Source organism: Pogona vitticeps, chromosome 7 (genome assembly GCF_051106095.1).
Source record: "Pogona vitticeps strain Pit_001003342236 chromosome 7, PviZW2.1, whole genome shotgun sequence".
NCBI lineage: Eukaryota > Metazoa > Chordata > Lepidosauria > Squamata > Agamidae > Pogona > Pogona vitticeps.
The window spans coordinates 2,236,725-2,259,692 of NC_135789.1; the positions used below are offsets into that span (position 1 = coordinate 2,236,725).

Consider the following 22,968-nt stretch of genomic DNA (forward strand, 5'->3'; position numbering starts at 1 on the left):
TTAAAAACAGCTACACTAATTCTTGAAGAAAATATTTCTTCGGTCCTTTTTGCTAATGGTGAACGTTTCCAAGGAAGTATACACACTTTATCTCCCGTTTGTCCCTTATTGTTCCCTAGATTTTTAAGTGGCTAGAACAGTCTCAGGGAAGCAGCCCCTTTTCCATCAGTACCTGCCATCTGCCATATCGACCTGAATTTATAAGAGTTGTAGTCCAAAAATCTGGGTATCCCCTAATTCCCATTCTCTAGCTTGAGGAATCTATAAAGACCTCCTTTCTGACCCCAAATACTAGCAGGCGAGACAATCATATTAGTGAAAGAAACAGTACGTCACATTCACACATTACTGGAGTACTCTCTTAAATACCACAAAATATTTTCTTAAACGCTCGTCAAATGAACAAGCTGATAATGGCTTAATTTTCATATGACACAATACATGTTTTTGCTTTTTCAGGCTTCAAGATGTTGGGGGAGGGGGTTACATTCCAAAAACGACAGCACAAGTACACCACTTAAAATTCTCATATTCAGAGTCACTTAAAAACACAGAAGCCACTTTTTTTACACAGAAAGCCCAAGTTCAGTCCCCAGCCTCTTCAGTCTCCTCTCTGCACCTCCCCAAATTTTCAGCTAACTGGACTAACAAACAGTGTGGCTTGCAGTAAAACAGCTTATTCAATCCAGCCTTTTCAATTGTTTTAATTTTTACTGGTTGTCATCATGGTTTTAAGGCTTTTAGGCTTTCTGGAGCGGTCAGTTGCTTTGAATGCTTTTTTAGACAAATTAAACAAGGCAGGATGAATACATAACCAGTTAAAAAAACTATTCCTATGAGCAAATATCTAATCCGCCGATGGCACGGCTACCCTATGAACCGTGCTAGAGTAGGACCATGGCATCCACGGGGATCAGTTCTAAGCTAGATGCCAGGAAATAGAGAAAAATCAAACACTATAATTGCATGGTCTCTGGTTTCCTCTAGTGACCTGTTCTGGTAATTACACTATGGAAATAAGTATACATATGTATTTCTAGGGGTTTTAATTTAATATTTTCAGGCAGTGATTAAGTGAATCCATAGATACTGATCCCATGGATGGGGGGAAGGGGTTCCTTACTGTAAATGTGTGTGATGGGAGATAACTAGTGTTTCCAAATTCCCAGCACTTAGTGAACTACAGGTATCTTCCTAAGGGCAGAGAACTTGATGGGGAACAGTGGTTACTCCAGACACGCACCCCATTCTGAAAGCAGAGGGCTCAAGATGCTGTCCAACCATCTCTACCTCAAACAATGGAGTATTACCCTGTTTCTCTGAAAATAAGACCTAGTATGATTTTTCAGGATGCTTGTAATTTATTTATTTGTTCAATTTATATCCCGCCCATCTGGTATATTCTACCCTACCCCCAAAATAAGCCCCAGTTAAGTGAAACCCCACCCTCCACCATTGTGCAGCATTCAGAAGATGATATGACTGCATTTTAGTAAATGTAGATTGTTGTACATGATAAAACCTCCCCTGAAAATAAGCCCTAATGCATTTTGGAGCAAAAATTAATATAAGACCCTGTCTTATTTTCAGGGGAACAAGGTATTTAGGAAGCCTATACAGTGGTGCCCCGCATAGCGACGTTAATCCGTTCCGGATTAATTGTCGCTATCCGGAAACATCGCTATACGGATAGGAAAACCCCATAGGAACGCATTAAACTCCGTTTAATGCGTTCCTATGGGGCGAAACCTCACCATTGAGCGAAGATCCTCCATAGCGCCGCCATTTTTGCCGCCTCGGTAAGCGAGGGCAGCGCGTGAAAATGCTTGCAGCGGCCATTTTGGTTACCCGGTGGCCATTTTGGAACTGCCGATCAGCTTTCTAAAAACATCGCAATGCGAAGATCGATAAGTGAAACGCTTACCGATCACCGCAATGCGATGTTTTCCCTATCTAAACATCGCAATGCAATCGCATTAGTGATCGCAAAAAATAGATCGCTATGCGGATTCGTCGTTAAACAGTGCGCTCGTTATGCGAGGCACTACTGTATGCAAATATATGCCAGAAATTGGGAATCTTTGCCGCTCTATGCTGCTAAAATATCTCTGTTCAGCAAAAGTTTGCTCTGCTAACTCCTGGTATACCTGCCGCTAAGAAACATTCTGACATCCCAAGTCTTGGTTAAGACTTGGTTTAGACATCCCAAACCTAACGTTAAGAATTTTCTTCCTTGACAGTTTGTGGCGTCCAGTACTCAAACGTCTTGAGGCGCATCTTTGGTGGGGCGAAGGCATTGCCTGGCCAGTTCCCGTGGCAAGTTCTGATCACCAATGCCGATGGAACCATGGGGGGTGGAGCTCTTTTGTACGATAACTGGGTCTTAACTGCCGCTCATGTGATTGCCAACCTGGTAGACGTTTCGTCCCTGAACCTGAAAATGGGGCTACTAAACAAACGAGCTGCTCATTACCATCAGGCATGGGCAGAATCTGTGTTCATTCACACGGGCTTCACCAATGACGGGATCAACTTCGACAACGACATAGCTCTGATCAAACTGAAATACCGAGTCCCCATCCATGCGAACATCACCCCCATTTGCCTGCCTGAGGAAAGCAGCAGATTCCACGTGAATGTGAGTGACGTCGGCGCCGTCGCCGGCTGGGGAAGAACAGAGAAAAGGAGGCAGTCCCCTTTCCTCTTGTACACTGAGCTAGATGTTGTGGATCCAGAGAGGTGCAAAGCAGCCTTTGCAAACCGGATGATAGAGGGAAAGCCGCTGGTGCTGACAGAAAACATGTTCTGTGCCGGACATGAGCAAGGGGGCAAGGATTCTTGCAGTGGAGATAGTGGAGGTCCGTTAGTCTTTCTGGATTCTCAGACAGGAAAGCGGTTTATTGGCGGCATTGTGTCCTGGGGACTAGACTGTGGTGCTGCAGAGGTCTTTGGCGTTTACACCAAAGTCACGAATTATATCTCGTGGATCAAAGACATCATGGCACAAAATGCGTAACAGATCATTAACATTTGATCTCAACAAAATAAAACTCAAGTTGTCTTCTTTGTTCCATAACTTTCTAGAGCTGCAATGCTATGTACATCTCCTTGTCTCTGTCAAACTAACTGGGTCTTACGTATGAGTACACACACATAACTGTGCCCTTATATTTGGCATGTTACTTGATCTACTGCTCCGTCAGAACACTTTTCAATAAAACAAAAAACAGGCAATCACACAGTTAGAAGCAAGACCAGCCTTGTGTTAAGTACTTTTTATAAGCAGGCCAGAGAGTGGTCTTAATAGTTAGCTTCTCACACTCTTTTCTCCTTTCTGTCCCAGTGCCATGATACACATAAACAGCTACAGGCTGAATACAACAAGAACACCTTGGAGGTTCCCTGTCCCAAATTTATATTATCAGAAGGGCTGGCCACGTGCTCTTCCCTCTTGTGGTGAATCTTCTACCAGGCCATAAAATCCATAAATGAGCGATTTTATTCTTCATCTTGAGTGAGCTGAGCTGAGCTGGAGTAGCAGACTGAATAATTTATTTGCCAACTTCTTTTCTACACCTCCCTGCATAAAGTAATGTGGAAACCGCTGTATTAGAGAAGCTGTCCATTTTGAGCCAAACTGAAATGTGAGCTCCTCCCTTAAACTCAACACTGAGATGTTAAAATATTCTCCAAAAGCAAAGGTTGAATTAGTTGAATATGCTAGTTGCCACTGACAGATTTACAGCCTAAGTATTCTCCCAAACTCAAGATACTGGATCTAAATACATTAAACCTGTGTCAGTTCCTTTCTGCAGCTCATTGAGGAGGCCTAATCTTGAACATCTGCTGGAGCTAATTTGCTTGATTTAAACTCAGCACCTTCTAAATTTATACCCGGCAACAAGCATTAAGGTTGACAACCACTGTAGCAGTGATAAAACTTCCCAATGAGTGACAAGCCCCCAAATATTTCAGACAACTTCATATAAATAGGTAATACCACCAGCCAGAAACAAACACACATTTAAAAAAAGATGTATGTAGCTCAGAGGGAAAGCGCAAGACCCCTAGAGGTGCTGTTCAATCGGCTGCAACATTACATTTGCAACTGCTGAGACCAAAGTGCTCCGAGACTCAATTCACACCCACACAAATTTGAACCGCAAGAGAAAATTGTCAACATCACATCTATTTCAGCTGCAAAGCCTCAGTAATTAAGAGATGCTCAGCAGGTGACTGAAACAAGTAGTACATTTGCTCACACAGGGCCTTTGTTAAATTACTATGCTGTTTATTACTAAATGAAGCTCATTAGCAAGATTATCCTTTTAGCAGTGTTAAACTGACTGTGTTCCTTATTTCCCCACTTTAAATCACATTAGTGCAATAGATGCAGGTCTATGGAAAGCTAAAGCAAAACAAGACTCCAGACAATCAAGTTATGAGAATACCTTTTATTAGCTCACTTTAAACACTAATGGAAAAAAAAAACTGAAGATACGAATAATGTTTGCAAACATTTCTAATATACTTGAGCATTTGGGGAGGGCATGATTAGAGCCCTTAAGTGATCTAGCAGCATTAAAACATCACAACATGGGTTTTCCCCTTCTGTTTTATAAGCTGAGCCTAAACTTTTGTTTTCTAAAAATAAAAATAAAAAAAAACACAAGCTGAAACAGATTACTGAAACCATGCTAGCGATGTATATAGAACTTACCCCTCAGGATCCTTCCTGGGATGAGTTTAGCCTTTGGAGATCCGAGATTACCATATTAACGTTTTACTCAGCAGCCGTAGCTGGTATTAGTGCAAGGGCTAAAATGCAAAATTCAGATGGTACAGAGTTTGGCAATGGATCTGATTTAGATGCAGAAAAGGTCAAGCAATTTATCAAAGAATATTTCTCCTCTTGAATATTCACAGACTTGCCTTACATAGAGAACCACTGCAGCGGAGGTCTTGAGTGAATGTTCACCTTTACTAGTAACACCAGCATAAGCACTAAACAACAAATTTAGCTAGCTTCCCAAGGAACAAGGACAAACTCAAGAGTGAAGCAGGACTGTATCAGTTTAAGGAGGTCCATTTATTGCTTCCACAGGGTGCAAAAGGAAAATGGCAAGTTTATGTCATAGATGAAGCAGTAAGATTTTGATAGTGTAACACTTATTTAAGACTATGGAGTCCATAATGCTGGTAGTTCTGATTCTGGACACTGGAAAACCTAACACTTCCTTCTAATGTTTAAGCTCTGGTCCTTGATACTAAAAACTGCGGAGTCTTGCTTAATACTGTATCATATTCTACACCATCTAAATGGAAGGCACTGGAGTGTATTTATGCCACAGGAATCTTGAAAGACAGGTCGGCGGGCTCCTAACTGTCACATCAAGTACTTTAGAGGGAACTGCTCACCAGGGGTGGGGTACCTCATTTGGCTGAACTGGATTTCAGATGTATATGTCACAGAAAGGTAACGAAGATGGGACTGGAGCTGAGCTATAGGATACCAACTACATCAATGAAAAAGGCAAGCTTAAAAACAGAAAAGAAATTTTACAACAGTTTCACCCAATTTAGGATACATGGGTTTTTTAAAAAAAAACACACACAAATAAATATGTTAATGCTTATGAACTCTTTTGCACTGGGGGCTGTCAAACACACACACATATTACTTAAATCAGTTTTATTTAAGAATTTCCTACATTGACAAATCTTATAAAAAGCATCCAAACACAGAACTGCAGCAAACAGCATTCATATGGATATCTTACAGACAGAGAAACTTCCACCCACAGGAGAACCTCTGAGCTCAGGATCATGCTTTGTTTTGGAGGGGGGGGGGACAAAAATCCACAAAGCACGCCATGAGCCTGAGGTTCCCATTCAAAAGCCCCCACCTTCAGTTCACATTACCACACTTACAGGATCATTGAACAGAAAAGAACACACACCATACAGCATTCACAGCAGAGTTGACATAAAGAAGAAAAAATACAGATATTCATTTCACTTAACACATTCAACTAATTGGTTAACTAAGTAAAAAGCCCTCCCCCCCACTTAAAGTTCTTCCAGATTGGGATGTCCTTCTGAATGCCAAGGGGGGGAAAAAAAACAGCACTCGTACGTCTGCTCCCACTGCTCTCCGCACACTCTCTCACCAAAGCCACAGGATCGAGGGACATCGTGCCAAGAAAAAAACACTTTTTTTTCTAAAAAATAAAAATAAAAAAATCCCATAATGCACCACCAAGTCTCTCTCTGCATGCGTCTCCTCCTTTTTCTCGCACATACCAAGCCCTCTCTCATGCCTCGGCACCACCAATCCAAGCCCACACAAGGTTTTCAAAAGTTCAATCAAGCCTTCCGGTTTCCATCTCACAGCCTTGCGTTCATAGCGTTGAATACGACTCTCCATGAAACAAAAGAGTAGTGGATAAAAATGGAACACCCACCGTCTTAAGACGCAGCATGTGCAGCAGGATGAAGGGAGTCTTGGATGAGGAAAGCATGGAGACGGGAATATTCCTAAGGTAGGTTTTTGTTTTGTTTTGTTTTGTTCTGTTTTACTGCACTGCTTTTTTTTCAATGAAGTGCTTCTTCCAAACACATTTTGAAATGAGATGAACTGCAAGGATTAAATGAGGTCTTCATACCGTACTTTAGTATGAGGAGGGGAGACAGTGTTAAAAGGAAAAAAAGCCGACACCAACATTGCATTCTCCACACAGGACATTTGGGGGGAGGGGGAGGGAGAGAAAGAGAGAGAGAAATTCTTATGGCGGGGGATCAAAATAAATTTTAAAAAGAAAAAAAAGCTAAATAGGATAGGATGCAGTTTCTGAAAAATGGCTTCCATTTTTGAAACATGCAAAGGTCTCAGCTGACTAGGAAATGAGGAATTCTTTTTTTCTCTCCTTTAAATGAATTCCTATCAAATTGCAGCGCGTTCGTTTACCACTCAGGCAAACAGCAGTTCACTTCCAACCACTCAATACCCCAACTCATTGTAACAAAACCTATAAAACTCCATTTAATCTTTTGCTTTGCTTTTTCCCCTTATAAAAGAAAAAAAGTGTCAAAAATACTGTTGAAATATACTACACGCTGAACAAATTGATTTGAATTTTTTTTCCTTTTTAGTATATGCATCTTACAATATACTTACCGGGAGCTCTAGGTTTTTTTTGGGGGGGGGGGAGGTGTGAGGGGAAATCTCATTTCCCCACCACTGAATCAGTATTAGGTTGTCTACATTCCCCAGCCAGATGACTTAGAATCCATGCTTGAGCCGAAACCGCCATTAAACCCACTGTTAGAGCCTGTGTTTGATGAGCCCCATCCTATTGCTGCGCCGGAGTTCGAGCTTCCGTAGGAATTGCTTCCTGAACTGAACCCCTGGCTCGGCTCCCTCTGCATGTTGCCCTGTGACTGGCTGCTACCTGATGGCCCAGACTGATTTTGCTGGCTGGCTAGCATGCCCATCATTCCCCAGCTGCTCTGGAGTGCTGCCTGAGCTGCTGCCATCATGGCGGGGTTGATGCTAAAGGCGCCAAAGTTCATTCCTCCCCCCATATTACTACCCTGGTTGTTTCCCAACCCTCCACCTCCGCCACCTCCCCCCCGGTTAGGAAATCCACCCTGATTCCCAAAGCCTCCTGGATTACCACCAAATCTTCCACCTCTTTCTAGTTGTCTACTGCTATTATGCTTAGGTTCAGCATTGGATATATGGACGCTGATTCCTTTTATGATCAAGTCCTCGCCACAAAGAGACTGGGCAACCTATAAGAAATAAGGGATGGAGACTGAGTAAACAGCGACAAAACCAAAATCACAAACGTTTAAGAAACATTGTCCAACGTTCCCAAAGAGCACTGTTCTCTTCAATGTAACTGAGGAACCCAGTAAACAGTTACGAGATAACTCCAAATTCCATTTTTTAATCGAACTGTATTCATACTCTTCCTGCTTAATATGAGCAACTATTTAGTCCCTTTCTTCACATGAACACATTAAACGTCTAGACGAAAGGCCATCTAGTGCTGTGTCTCTCCCAATTACGATTTATACAGTTCACTGCCCAACTAGGCTACTGGCTTGTTCAAGTTTATAAGCAGCTAGTTAGCAGACTGCTTGTGAAATACAGAAAGCTTTGCAGGAACCCAGCAAATTGTTCCAAACTAGGAGAGCTAGTTTCCTCCAGTTCTCTTCCCCCCACAACCTGACTTCCTTTCAAACAGTTGATATGGAAAAAAAGTATTATCAGGAAACTAAACCTAGTATATACTTATGAGCTAATAACACAACTTATGATCAAATCTTGGTCTGTGATTCAGCTTTGTTTATGCAACAACAACGAAGTGCTGCTATCTGGCATACAAAGATTTTTTTTTTCAGGATTAAGTCCTTCTGGAAGAAAACCAGATTTTAAAGTGAATTTGCCCAATGGGAACTGTACCAAGAGGGTTGCAATCTGTCTTTCTATATATAGACTGCTTGCACTTAGGTTTATACAAAATGAATGTAGATGAGCATTTAAAGGAACACAAGAATATGCCAGACAAGGCTGAAGGCCCATCTAGTCCGGTATTGTGGTCTCAGACTGGGTAAGTACTTCAGCCCAAACTGAAGACACAAGCAGGACCAAAACTTCCCAGTGCCCTGTCACTACTGCTGAAAGGCTATCATCTCTGTTATCCGTTGCAGTGGTCAAATAAAACCAATATTACACGGCGGGGGAACCTTCTCCCAACCAACACCACGTTAGGCATGCCTAAGAAGTAGTAGCCCACACACGGGAGAGCAAGGGCGCTTTGGATGGATACCTGATCATCGGCAAATGTAACAAAGGCAAAAGCTCTGAAGGGTTTGGGGATGAAGACGTCAACCACTTCTCCATACTGCGAAAAAAACTGACGGAGCTCGTCGGCAGTCATGTCTTCGGTGCAACGCCCAACAAAGACCTTCCTGCTACGCAAAGGTTCATCTGGACTTTGCTGGCACCAAGGCAGAACAAAAAGCTTACGTTAATGAACAATTCCTTTTCTATCTAACTGTTGTAATCACCGACATCCCAAGGGCACAGAGGAACAAGACTACAAAAGAACCAATACAGGGTTGTTGGGGTTTTGTTTTGTTTTTTTGAACCAAAGCAAGCAGTAACCAGCCATGGAAATCATTCTCAGATTTGGAACTGTGCCTTCTGAAGCTTGTATGTGCACAGAATTCGCCACACACACAATAAGGGACAACCCTAGAATGGAAGCCCTGGACAGACACTTTTCTAGGTCTACGAGGTAACCGTATTTATTTAATGTATTCTCAAAGGCTTTCAGTATTTATTGACTTATTCCACTTAACTTCTATCCCACTTCAAGGAACCACTGGAGGCAACTGTCCTTCCGCAAGCAGGTGAAAACCTTTCTCTTCAGGCAAGCATTCCCTGAGTGAAGGACTTCTGAGTGGAGTGGAGTTTTTATAATGGATGGTTGTACCTTAACGACACTAAATGTGTTTTGGTGTTGCTTTTGCTTTTGGGTATTTTATTCATTAGTCCTTTTAGTATTTGTATGCTCCCTGTTTATTAGCTTAAATGCTGTCTTTTCATTATTGCAAGCCACCTTGGGTCTTTTTTTTAAGAAGAAAAAAGGTGGGATTAAAAATATTTTAGATAAATAATCAATGAGTTTAAATTCCTAGGTCGAAAAGTCGGAATAATATTGTGTTTACAATGAATCCCTTTTATCTTTCAAGGTTTTATATAAAATAAACAATGTGTGCGATGAACCAGGACCTAAAGAACTGCTTCAGTCATGACTAGATGCCTAAGGAATAACCCACGAGGGGCAGCTATGGGGCATTAGTCTCTGTCATGTTCCCTTCAGACTTTGGATACCAGCCACTGTGTTTAGGACTTCACAGGATCCCATTTTCTGGAATGATTTTTGGATGCCTACACAACAGGAGTTCTTGTTTTTACAGAGCCTATAGTAATCCACATGAAATACCTTAGAATTGGGGAGTTTGCAGTCGCACCATCTTCCATCTATCATGTGACGCTGAGACATGACTTTCACCTGAGTTTCATAGTCCGTAAACCTTACAAAACCAAACCCCTTTGAGTGACCAGTTTTTATGTCCTTCTTAACCTGCAAGTGAGGGAGAATAACACAGATAGAACCGTAATACATTTGAATCTATATATCAACTCTATTTTGTAGGGCTATTAAAAACAACAAATACTAGTATTTGTTTGATTGATTGATTTACTGTATATACTGTCCCTTTAGTGGAAACACTACTCTAGGATGTTTACAAATTAAAACTGGGAACCCCAAACATTTATCTGATACAGGCTCAGCTGAAACTTGTAAATGTGGCTTCTCTTCCCTTCAACAGAACCCAAAGTAAGCTGTCAAGTATTTTATTAGAGAGACACCACACGGCAGATGATAGAACTCTTAACTCACAATCCAACCACATCACTGCTTGTGGAAAAGAAAACTAAGTACCTGCACCATAAGAACTTCTCCAAATGTGCTGAAATATTCCTTTAGGTCTTGTTCTGTCGTTTTCCATGGAAGACCCAATACTATGAGATCAGAAGTCTTCTGCACTGCTCGTTTCACTTTAACAGCTGAGGAGGCATCGGTTTCATCCATCTTTCTCTTGTTGTCTAAAAAAGAGGCAGGACAATAAGCACCCAAGGGCCAAAGAACAACCAAAGACTCCCATCGGGCACAACAGAAGACTTCAATGGATAGTTTCCATTTACAGTGATGCACAGCCCAAATCCATATTGACTGAGATCTGTTTCTAGGCACGGAGGGATGGAGATTACAACCTCACAAAAAACCCAACACAGACTCAACTGTTGTGGTCCATAGGCTTTTCTTCTCAGCAACTGCACTAAGACTTGCAGCATTCAAATTCTATTTGCTATGATGCTAATTAGACTGTCACCAATAAACAGAAATCTGCTGTTAAAAATCCTACATATGAAAATGTGCTTCATCTGAATGCCACTCAAAATGAAGTATTTAGTATATCACCTCAGATTCTGTGGAATTCCCCACCAGATACTATCAGACACAAGCTAGCATGCTTCCAGTGTCTATGCAATAAGTTTTTAATTCAATCTAGCCTTCTCTGACAGAATGATCACCTACTGCTTCAGAGACATTTCCAGGAGAAGCTCAACCGGGTTAGTGTCTGCTAACAAAAACAAGACAACGGCAGCTAAAACTGGCTAAGCTAGCCAGTTTTATCTGGTATAAACATCTACAGACTGCAGGCCACTTCATCAGATGGAACAGCCTGGTATTTTCAACAGGTACCTCCATCTAATACAGTCAAATGGGATGGCTACTGGAAGATGTTCCATTCATTTCCCTGCTGCTAGGGAATATACAGATATAATGAAACAATTCCAACAATTACATCGATTGACATAAAACTGAAAAAAACATTTTAAGTCACCTAACCGCTGTTTGACTTTGACTTCTAGAAGCCTGGAAATCCAACTACTGTTTACGGATTCACCAAACCAGAAGCCACAATTAATTTTAAAAAGAATGGGAAGGGAGAACTCTGAGTACACACCTTTCGGATAGTTCACAACATACACCAGATTTCCCCAGCCATTATCTGGTGCATGCAGAATTCCTTCCACCAGCCGGACTCCTCTCATACACTGAGACACAGGATTTCTGTAGCGCAGGCCGCATGCTCCTGGGAACTGAGCTGTAACTGTAGAGAGCAACACAGTCCCATCATCCTCTGAAGGGATCTCAATGGGTTCCTCGTTTTCGTCTTCGGTAACCCGGATGTATTCCGACATCTCCGTCGTGATGGCACTACATGACAAACACAGGACAACAGGGGAAGAAAATGAACCACGTGTGGCTTACTATTACAAGCGTGCATCTTGAAGTGAAAAATATTCACCCCTCCATTATGTTAATGAAGCAATGCCAGTTCTTTGACTCTCACTGAATAATGTTGGTCTCTCACTGATTGACACTTGAACAAGGTCATCATATGCCAGAGCATACTTGCCTAAATAAGCAAATAGTTTGAGCTAGCAATAAGCCTTAAAAATATTACGGTTGTATTTTTTAAAAAACAATAATGTCTACTAAAGTAACTTACATTAATTGTATTTTTAAAATCTGTAGTTCTTGACCTCTGAGGGCAGAAAAAAAGAAATACAAGGAATACAAAGGAAGAGGACCGAAAGATCAGATGAACATTGTCAGTGTGATGTGGAACCTTTCTGTAAACCTTGTGTGTGTGTGTGTTCCATGTCATTTAACCAGAACCAACCTATAGAGACCCTAACATGGCTTTCAAGGCAAGGGAGATACAATGAGTAGTTTTACGAGTTTCACTCTCCCAGTGAATTTCCATAGCTGAGTGGGGATTCGAACACTGCTCTCCAGAATCCCAGTCTGTCACTCTATCCACTATGCCACATTGCAATGTGGTACAGTATGTTTCTTTAAACCTTATGTGTATGTTGAATATCGAGCTGATCTTTCACAGAAGAAATTCAACAATTTGATGGCCCTTTTACTCTGATCTTTGCCATCAACTAAATGAATAATTTGCCTTCATTCTGACATCTCAGGCCAACTAGCAGATGGAATAGATTTTTCTGAGACACTTTTGGAGCAGCTTCTTCTCTTGCCCCAACAGTTGGGGGAAGTCTTACCTCACCTACATCTTTTGGAGCTAACTACTCTCAATGGCCCTTTCACTACTAGGTCAATGGTGGAGGAAAAAGAAAGCTCTGCTCAGTTTTTCCACACATACTCTGAAACAAATAGAAGCTGAACCTATCTGTTGCTTGGTTACCAAGAGACACTTTTAAGAGCACCATACCCATAAGTATAGAAAGTGTTGCCAGGGATCAGAAACCAAAAAACATACCCACCAGGGAATGAAGCAATGAAGTGAGGCAAATCCTGCACTCAAACGTCTGCTGACCAATGCCCTAACTGAGTGATCCTGCAAAAGTCATGCTTTCTTAGTCTCTGCTTAATAAACAGATCATAAAATGAGAGGAGTAGGAGCAATCGACCTATAAGATGCTATGAAGACAATTGTTAATAGCGATTCTGGCTGGGCGAACCATGGGGCCAAGACATTCGAGTTTTAAAAGGGCGGGGGAATCCCAAACAAGAACTATTTGGAGGAAGAGACAGAATGGTGATTTTACACTGTTTATTTTAAGTTCATTTTTACCAATCTTGCAGATTTGTTTTACATCACTAAGCAGATTTTCAATTCCTTTCTTTTATTGTAATGTATCCTAGAGTTTAGATCACTCTTACAAAAAAAAGCAAAATATATAAAATAAAAATATGATAAGGAAGCATTAACTACTTACAAAAAACACTAAGTGGGGTTACTACTACTACTATTGAAGTGCAGGAAACAGTATACAAAAAGTACTTTGACATTCCCAGGCAAAAGCCTAGAAATGAGCAGAAAGACCCACAGGGTGATAAGTGTTAACTATGGTGTTTTTTTCACAGGCAGATACAGCATTAAACAAGTTAAACTTTCCCACTTGACCCCAGGTGACCCAAGGGAAAAATTCCTGAGGCCTGTCTACCCTCAGCTAGTATGCCTCTTTATGTAGAGGTTTTATTTAGCTATTACAACTTCCAAGCAGACGCTTCCAGAAATGCTGCAGATACTGAATGAACACAGAAGCTTTACCCTACTCTGACCTTAGCATTTGGCCTTCAGGCTCTGCACAGAAAAAGTCCATTTAGATGCCACCATCAATAACTATTGGTAAATGAGAACTTCCCTGGATCTAGCCTTTGCAGATTAAATCAAAGATCTGTTTATCCCAAGATCCCATTTCCAGACGGATCCATTCAAATGGCTCCCAGGAAGGCCATCATTTTATTCAAAGTATTCACACACACTGACTTTAAGGGCTGCACTGCCCTCTCAAGGCCATTAAATTCTAATAATTGATTTTGCCTATCTATCAACTGTTATCCAAGAGCCATTCCAGTAGAAGACAAAAAGTGACGAAGAAAGGCTACTCCATCCAACCATATCTGGCTCCTCCTTACTACAGTACAGTTTTCTACCCTAGCTAGTCCTCATAAGGCAACCATCATGTGCCTGCGCTACCAGGGTGCTTTACAAGAACCATACAACATTAGGAACCAGTGACTGGGTTTCCTCCACTTCTGTTTTCTCACCATGTAACTTCCCCCGTCTCCTCTGTACGTTTTTAAGATTTTAAGTCTCTTGACAAGGACGGTTTTGTTTCTATTAATCAACAAGCATCTCCAGGAGCCCTTAAACTGAATGGTGAAACTGTTTAACAAATGTTTGAAACAAGTAACTAAAGAAGCATATAAACATACAGTATTATAGAATTAAAAAAAACAGCAATCTAAGCCAGGCAAGAGAACGGGCAGCAACAATGCATTTTTCTTCTACAAATAATATTTCTTTGAAAACAGGCCAGGGAAACAATGAGCCCTGCCTCTGTCCTAAACATCCAATATACAGTATAGGGACATTCGGCTTCAGAAATTGGCAGCATCATATGACACACAGCCACTGAAAACCTAGTAACCTCAAGGAGGAACTATTATGCAAAACAATATTACTGGATTGGACCAAAGGCACATTTAGGCAGCCACTGGCCAGACCTCTTTCATGTACAAATGGGATCTGAACCTGTGTTTTCTCTATGCTAGACCATCACTCCAAAACCCACCAGCTTAATGTACTTGAATCAAAGCAGACTCACCACAAATAACTGTCCATTTTTCACTTTTAGCTTCATCCATATACATCTCTGCTCTCTCCTAAGCCACAAGCTATTTGGAGCAATGACCTGTCCCCTGCATCCTTTCCAAAATCCCATGTGCATTTTTACAACAGGAATAGCTGGCATCCCAATATAGGGATAAGAGACTTTCAGCCTTCCGCATGCTTTCAACCTCAATTCCCATAATCCTTTTACACTGTACAAGAGTGATGAGAACTACAGTGATCCTCAGCCTAGCCCGAGGGTAACTAAGCCTGAAAACTTCCATAAATGCATAGTCTTCCCATATACTCTTCCCTATCTTTCTCTGGGTTGTCCCTCCTGCATCCTTATTATAATCACAGAACCACAGAGCTGGACGGGACCCTATAAATCATCAAGTCCAGCTCTTGACAAGGAGACACAATGGAGAATCGAACTCACAACCTCTAGTTCCGCAGCCAGACATCAACCACTGAGCTAGCCAGCAGTTTAATCTAAATTATAAGCCCCCAGAAGCAGAGCCTTATCCTTCCATTTGAAAAATGCCCATACTGTATAAACAGGACCAGCACTTGCACTAGTATGATCAATATATATTCAATAATAATAATAATAATAATAATAAGAAGAAGAAGAAGAAGAAGAACAAGAAGAACAAGAACAAGAAGAACAAGAAGAACAAGAACAAGAACAAGAACAAGAAGAAGACGACGACGACGACGACATCAGGTTACTTCTGACTTATTGAAATCCTTTATTTCCAGGGTTTTCCCAGGTAGAGAAGACTCAGAAATGGTTTCCCATTCCCTTCTTCTGAGGGGAGGGATCCCTGGGACTGTGCAGCTTTTGTCCATGGCCTCCCAGGCAGGCTTTTCTCTTGAGAAACACAGTGGGGAATTAAACTCCCAACCTCTGGCTCCACAGTCAGAGACCTCAACCACTGAGCTCTAAAGCAGTTCTGTCCAGCTTGTAAACCCCGTGGGGCAGACCCTTATCATTAATTGAATTTTAATTGTTGTAAGCCGCCCAGAGACCTTTGGGTAGAGTGGGTGGCATATAAGTTAAATAAATAAATAAAATTTGAAAAAATTACCCATATAAATAGGTACAAAGATATAACACTCCAGGGCCAGTTGTGTATTCAATATTGGACTAGCAGAACCAATGTGTATTCAGACCTAATAATGATAATAATTAGGATGATAACAACGAGGAGGATGTGTGTCGTCAGGTCACTTCTGACTTATGCAGATCTTTTTTTCAGGGTTTTCCAGGTAGAGAAGCCTCATGAGTAGTTTCCCCGTTCAATATTTAGCAAACCACAAAGCGCCCACGACACAGACTATAACGAGGGCTGCCTTTGCCTTTTCAAACTGAAGAAAAGGGTGTTGACTCTTGGCCCCTCGAACCTCTCCAGCGGAGGAGCAAGGTTTTATTTACACACACACACACACACGTACGTCTGTAAAATATTTACGCGTATGTGTATACACACACATTTCAAATACGTATCACAAAAAGGGGGGTAGGGCCCCAAAAGTGGCTCCCAATCCACCCTTTCCTCCCCTACCGTGTCCTTTACGGAGCCATAAGCCTAGTGAGGGCAACGCGTCTGAGGAAAGGTGGACCCAACTCCACAATAAATATATTTGCAATTATGTTTGAAAAACCGAGTTAACACCTTGCCCGTCGTCGTCGTCGTCCAACCCCGCCACCTCCTCCCGCCGGGGAATAAATTTCAGCCTCACCCCGCCCCAGTTCCGCGGCCTCGCCACGACAGACCGAGGCCTCACTGAGGCCTACCAGGCTCGCGCTTCTCTCCCCGCGGCGGATCACGCCGAGCCGCCAGAAACCCTCCGAACCCCTCTCTCACCGGTTCAGCAAAACTTCAAGGGAACGATAAATAACCGACAAGGGCGGCTAAGGCCTTGGGAGGCGGTCCAGAGCGGTCCTGCGGTTCTTCTCGAGCCCCTGGGTTTTCCTCGCTGCCGACAAAATGGCGGCGCCCTCCTTCCCCTCAGAAGCGACGGGCTGAAGCTTCGGTCTGGGGACGGGCTACTTTGATGCCTCCAGAAGGGGTGTCTCGTCAGTCCTAGGTTTGAGTTATGGGTGTAATTCTGGGAAGACTCGCTCTAGAAACAAAACCTTTGAAAATAATGGTTTTTCTGTCTCCTTTGTTTTCCCTCGCGGTAGATTTTCCATGCCTCTCGTAGGAAGATCTTGAAACTTGTGACGCGGTCGTCCCCTCGAGAAAGGAAGGAGGGTGGTACAGCCCTCCGAACGCCAACCCGCGCGTGCGTATATAGGATTATGAGCTAAGACCGAGCGGGAAGAGGCGAGAAAGCCCCGAGCAAAGCTCGTTGGGTAGAGTTGGAGCTGGCGCGCAGGCTCAAAAGGAGGAGGGCGGGGGAAGCATGAGGTGGTGGCTCTGAGGTAAAAGAGCGGGAAAAGCTGTTGCGCTGTAAGCGAGGCAAGTTCTGTCGACGCGCATGCGCAGAACCAGAAGCACCTTTGTGAAAGAACTGAGGGAATGTTAGTTCGCTTGTTTTGCACTAAAGAGGTTATTAACTATTTTACTTCGTTTCCTTTCAGCAGTGAGCCCAGAAAACCGTTATTAAGGCTTAAAGGTGCATATAGAGGGAGTCAGAGCAAGACAAGAAGTTTGCTTTAAGTAGTTTTTTCCCCCTCACACATACGATAAAACTTTTATTTCCATGTGGAATTAGGGGCCGTATTTTGGCTGCAAGGCCACTTCCTGCATGAAGTAAACTGTATTAATGCTTTTCTCTGAGGAGACCTTTAATGTCCTCTACTGTTTAGCTGAATTGTTAATTGAAAGGGAGCATAAGATATTTGTTTGACTGAAATGGTGTCCTGAATTAAACCCAGGCTTTTAAAAAAGAACGAGTTAGGAAAATACAAGTGACTTATAAAAACAGCAGGGAGCAAGTCCCGTCTTATTTATTTCTAATTTTAAAAAAGTTTTTGTCACTTCTCACTGTCAACCTGAGGTACTCCAGCTGACTTACAATATTCTGAAACAGAACAAAAAAAACGGTTTTAATATTATACATTTAAAAAAAATATTAATAAAAGAAAATGTAGGCTAAATAATATATTTATTTAAAACTTGAATAGGAATGGAAAGAAACGTGAAATATTTGGGTCTTTTTCTCTCTCTCTCAAAGGGAATAGGCTTTCTAAGATGGTTTTGTATAAACCATGAAGCAAAATTTGTTGTTTTTGTTTCCTTTTAAACACTTTTTAAAAATTTATTTAAACATTTACCTCATACTTTCAACAAAAGTCTTGGTTCTCTGAGTAAGGCACAACAAAAAAGGGGAAATAGTAAAACAAGACAGGAAGGTTGATACAGTTAAATAAAACCAGCTGTCCTACGAGATAAAAAGTAACAAAACTGATGGGAAATATTTAAAGAGTTAACAATGAAGTATTTCCTTTAAAAGCAACCTTTTCCTTCCACCATTCAGTTTTTGATGTTCAGATTGGATGGGATTCAATCAAGCTATTTCTCACAGACAGAAAGAAAAGGCTTGAATTTATGGTTCTTCCAGTTGGCTCAGCAGCCTTAGGACAATTATCTTTCATTTCTTTCCTAATTTATTCAAATATTTTAGACCACCCTTCTTCAGGATCACGGGATGATCTACAAATAGAGTTAAAAGGTGCACTGGCTGAAAATATAAAGCACGACTTGCCTTGATGATCGTCCCAGTGCCATTAAGATCCTCCACGGTAGAATTGGGTGCTTCTTCAGAGGATTCAATGCTGGACCAAAAAGCTCCAAATGGAAACTCCCACTAGCAAGCCATGACGGGTGTTGTCACTGTGACAAACCCAGACCTACCGGGATATGTCACACAGTTACACTAAGCTGCCACCAACCATTCCCTATAAGAAGTCACACAGACCAGGGATGGATTTTTAAACAATAAAAAGAATAAGGTTTATTTTAAATACACACAGGGAAAAATAAACAATCAGGTAAATAAGATAAAGTAACGTGGCTTATTCTCACTCATACAAGCATACAGTTTGGTTCACCCAGAACCCTTAACTTGAAGCACAGACCCTGAACCTATCAGTTCTGGCTAACCAACAGACACCTGAACCTATCAGGTTGGTACTCTGACACACAGTAGTACCCTGTCTGACACACAGACTCCCACAACAGCTTCTTCTTCCCAGCTGCTGCTTCGTCTGCTTAGCTTCTCCACACACGCATCACATATTTATACAGTACAGCCCCTCCTCCTGATGTCCCGCCTTCCACTCCCCATAGGATGGAACTTTCCCTCCAAACCCATGACAGACAGGTAACATCAGTGCTGTATGTAACACCTCCCCTCTTTAAAAGTTGTTTTGTAGGGGGAAAGCTAAAAGTGCTTTTCACCAAAAAACAACCTGAATAAAATACACAACAACATTTATACATACCATATTATACTTACTCTTACTTACACTCCAAGTTAACCATAGCAAATATGCATTTAAACATTTTACCATATACAGTACATCAATTTACCTTTATTAATACAAACCAAATTCAAAACCAGGTACATTTTACTTTTTATCAGCATTATATACACATAGTCCATGTTCTTTCGCCGTCTTCATTCTTCAGGTCTTCTTGATAAGGCGTCAGCAACACAGTTCACTGACCCTCTGACCACCTTCACTTCAAAGTCATAGTCCTGTAGGTTTAAAGCCCACCTCATAAGTTTGCTATTGTGGCTTTTCATTGTCTTTAACCATTGCAATGGTGAATGGTCAGTACACAGAATAAAATGTCTTCCCCAGATGTAAGGCTTGGCCTTCTGGATCGCGTAGACTATGGCCAAACACTCCTTCTCCACGGTTGCCAAATGTCTCTCACCTTTTTGAAGTTTCCTACTCAGGTAGGACACTGGATGTTGGTCACCATTCTCATCCTCCTGGCACAGAACTGCTCCTACCCCGCTGTTAGACGCATCGGTGTAGATGATGAACTCCCGGTCGAAGTCTGGAGCACGCAGGACAGGATAGTTGATTAACGCCTCCTTCAACCTCTGGAACGCCGCCTCACAGTCGCTGGTCCACGGGATGCGGTCATCAGCCCTCTTCCTCGTCAGATCGGTCAGCGGAGCCGCAATCTCGCTAAACCTCGGGATGAACTTTCTGTAGTAGCCCACCAACCCAAGAAATGATTTGACCTTTTTCTTGGTGTTGGGTCTAGGCCAATCACGAACAGCTTCTATTTTGGCCTCCAGGGGTTTTATCATTCCTCCCCCTACCATGTGACCCAAATATTTTATTTCTGGGCTACCCAGCTGACACTTGCTGGCCTTTACTGTTAGCCCTGCTGCACTTAACCTCTGCAGCACTAACTCCAGGTGTATCAGGTGATCTTCCCAGGTATTACTGAAGATCCCTATGTCGTCAATGTAGGCCACTGTAAAGTCACTGAGCCCTGCCAAGGTCTGGTCCATCAGCCTTTGGAATGTGGCTGGTGCATTTCTGAGACCAAAGCTCAGGACTCGAAACTCATAGAGACCAAAAGGGCTGCAAAAGGCAGTCTTTTCTTGATCCCTGGGATCAATTCTTAATTGCCAATATCCCTTTACCAGGTCCAATGATGAGATGAACCGACAACCCCCTATGGTTTCAATCAGGTTGTCTAGCCTGGGCATTGGGTAGGCATCAGGAGTGGTTACACGGTTTAATTTCCTGTAATCGACACAAAACCTAATGCTCCCATCAGGCTTGTCCACAAGGACTATCGGAGAGGACCAAGGACTAGAAGAGGGGACGATTATGTTCTCCCTCAGCATTTCGTCCAGCTCCTTCTGCACCTTGTCCCTATAGGGTCCCGTTACTCGGTATGGGGATACTGCCTGCGGGGGTGCATCCCCTGTGTGGATCCGATGCATCACTCCCTTCACTATCCCCGGCTTGTTGGAAAACACCTGTTGATATTTACTAAGCAGCATTTTTAGTTCTTGCTGCTGGTCTTGGGTGAGTGCAGGACTGATCTTTACCTCCTCTGGGTTGTATTTTACTTCCCCTCTACCCTCCCAGAAGGGTAATTCCGCTTCCTCACTCTCAGCTGCTTTTATCGCGAATAAAACCCTCTGTTCCCCTCTGTAGTAGGGTTTTAGGGCATTCACATGAACCACCCTCCTTGCTTGGTTCTCCTCCTGCTCTATAAGGTAGTTCAGGTCTGACATCTTGGAAATGACCCTATATGGTCCTGCCCATTTGAGCTGCAGTTTATTCTCTCTGCAGGGCCTAAGCCAAAGCACTTCCTCCCCTGGGTCAGAGTGCCTCTCTCTAGCTTTGTGGTCATACCATGTTTTCTGTCTGACCTTCTGAGCTTGCAGGTTTTCTGCTGCCAGCTCTAGATTTCTCCTTAGGTCATTCATCAAGGTGTCTATGTAAGTCACAACGTCTTGTGGGTCATCCTGGGTGATCTGCTCCCAATTTTGCTTGATCAAATCAAGGGGCCCTTTCACCCTTCTCCCAAATAAAAGTTCAAATGGACTAAACCCGGTGCTGGCTTGTGGCACTGATCGATAAGCAAACAAAAGGGATTGCAGCTTCTGGTCCCAATTGTTTGGATTCTCTGCCAAGTAAGCCCTAATCATGCGCATTAGAGTCCCATTGAACTTCTCAGTTAACCCATTACTTTCCGGATGATAAGCAGTGGTTTCCTTGTGCTTAATTCCACAGATTTGCCATAAGCGTTTCATGAGCTTTGATGTGAACGATGCGCCCAAATCTGTGATTATCTCTGAGGCAAATCCCATCCTGGACATATACCCCACCAAAGCATCGGCCACTGTGTTAGTTTCAATGTTAGTCAAGGGTATAGCTTCAGGATACCTTGTGGCATGGTCCACAATTGTTAGAATGAACCTGTTCCCCCTCTTTGTGGCCTTGGGCAAAGGTCCCACAATATCCACCCCTATGCATTTGAACGGAGTGTCAATCACAGGCAAAGGGCACAACTTTGCTTTGGTCCTGTCGCGGTTATTCCCCTGCCTTTGACACACATCACATTGCTTACAGAACTCCCTGATCTGCTTCCCTATGTCAGGCCAGTAGAAATTCTGTGTGATTCTCTGCTGTGTTTTGTTCACTCCTAAGTGTGCAGCAAACATGTCAGAGTGACCCCTTTGTAAAATCATGGGGCGATACTTTTCAGGTATCACCAGCTGACTTCTGATCCCATCTCCCCCTTTTGAGATATTCCTCAGGGTTTCTCTATATAAAATCCCCTTTTTCTCCAGAAATCTCACTGGGGTTTCAGGTGTTAGCTGGGCGTCAGTCACCTGTTCAAAACACTTTTGGAGAGTGGCGTCTGCCTTTTGCTCCTGTCCAAATCTGCTGTCTGTGGTTAAGGTTTCCACCACAGCTTCTGAACTTCCCTCTGCTTCCGTCTCTGGCTCATCATTACCCCCCTGAACTGTCCCTGTGGTGGCTTGTGAGCGTGTAATCACTAGCACCCGTTTCACATGTTCAGCCAGGTCATTTCCCACGAGCACGGCTGCTGGCAGAGTCGATGAAATCGCTATCCGCCAATCTCCCCTCCAGCCTTGAAAGTTGACAGGTACCTCTGCTACTGGCAGAGAGATTACCTGCCCCTCAATCCCTGCCACCTTCATGCTCTCATTTGGGAGTATAAACTCCCGGGGAATAATATCTGGATGGCACAGGGTTACCTGGGAACAAGTGTCCCGCAGCCCCCTATACTGACGGTCAAGTATTCCTACGTCCACCCCTGCTGTCTCAAACAACTGAGAATCTGTTTTTATCAGCAAGCAGCGCTTTACCTCCACAAGAGGACCATTTTCCTCAGCCTGCTCAGCATAGGTAGCTGTTCCAGACTGAGTAGCCATGGCAACAGGCTCCCTCAGTGACACTGAGCTTTGCTCTTTCTGGACACAGAACACAGCTTTTGGCTTGGTCCCACTAGAATTCTGAGGCACCATTCCTTTTAGCTGCTTTAATTTCTCACACTCTGAGATTAGATGACCCTTTCCCTGACAGAAATAGCATTTTCTGGTGTATTTTGATTCTCTCTCATCTTGTTTTGGTTTTCCCTCCAAATTCTGAGGTCTTGGTTTCATGTCTGAGGGCTTCCCTTCACCATGGGCCCCTCCCCCTTG

At 42.8% G+C, this 22,968-nt stretch overlaps 2 protein-coding genes and 1 long non-coding RNA gene across 8 annotated transcripts in view; 1 reads left to right on the plus strand and 2 right to left on the minus strand.

Annotated features, from left to right (window-relative positions):
- Nucleotides 1-3,076, plus strand: part of MASP2 (MBL associated serine protease 2) — a 20,332-nt gene extending 17,256 nt beyond the window's left edge. The window contains exon 11 of the mRNA XM_072977528.2: nt 2,241-3,076. Within this exon, the coding sequence (XP_072833629.2) occupies nt 2,241-3,016 (776 nt within the window). The 3' untranslated portion in view covers nt 3,017-3,076. The remainder of the gene's footprint in view (nt 1-2,240) is intronic.
- The window catches only part of TARDBP (TAR DNA binding protein), a 23,715-nt gene extending 6,876 nt beyond the window's left edge, over nt 1-16,839 (minus strand). The window contains exons 1-7 of one of the 6 annotated variants that reach the window (XM_072977534.2): nt 16,674-16,839; nt 11,614-11,867; nt 10,524-10,687; nt 10,020-10,160; nt 8,838-9,008; nt 7,692-7,794; nt 5,678-6,669 (exon numbers count right to left, since the gene is read on the minus strand). In XM_072977534.2, coding sequence (XP_072833635.1) covers nt 6,647-6,669; nt 7,692-7,794; nt 8,838-9,008; nt 10,020-10,160; nt 10,524-10,687; nt 11,614-11,851 — 840 coding nt within the window. In that variant the 5' untranslated portion in view covers nt 11,852-11,867; nt 16,674-16,839 and the 3' untranslated portion in view covers nt 5,678-6,646. Of the gene's footprint in view, nt 1-5,677; nt 7,795-8,837; nt 9,009-10,019; nt 10,161-10,523; nt 10,688-11,613; nt 11,868-16,673 lie in introns of those variants that run through there. The other 5 variants (XM_072977533.2, XM_020782185.3, XM_020782184.3 and 2 more) reach the window with 5 other exon arrangements.
- Nucleotides 3,413-4,860, minus strand: LOC144584043 (uncharacterized). Its single transcript, XR_013538049.1, has 2 exons — nt 4,721-4,860; nt 3,413-3,580 (listed from the first exon to the last, which is right to left on the minus strand). It is a non-coding gene; the product is annotated as an uncharacterized LOC144584043 (long non-coding RNA).
- Nucleotides 16,840-22,968: the final 6,129 nt, after the last annotated feature.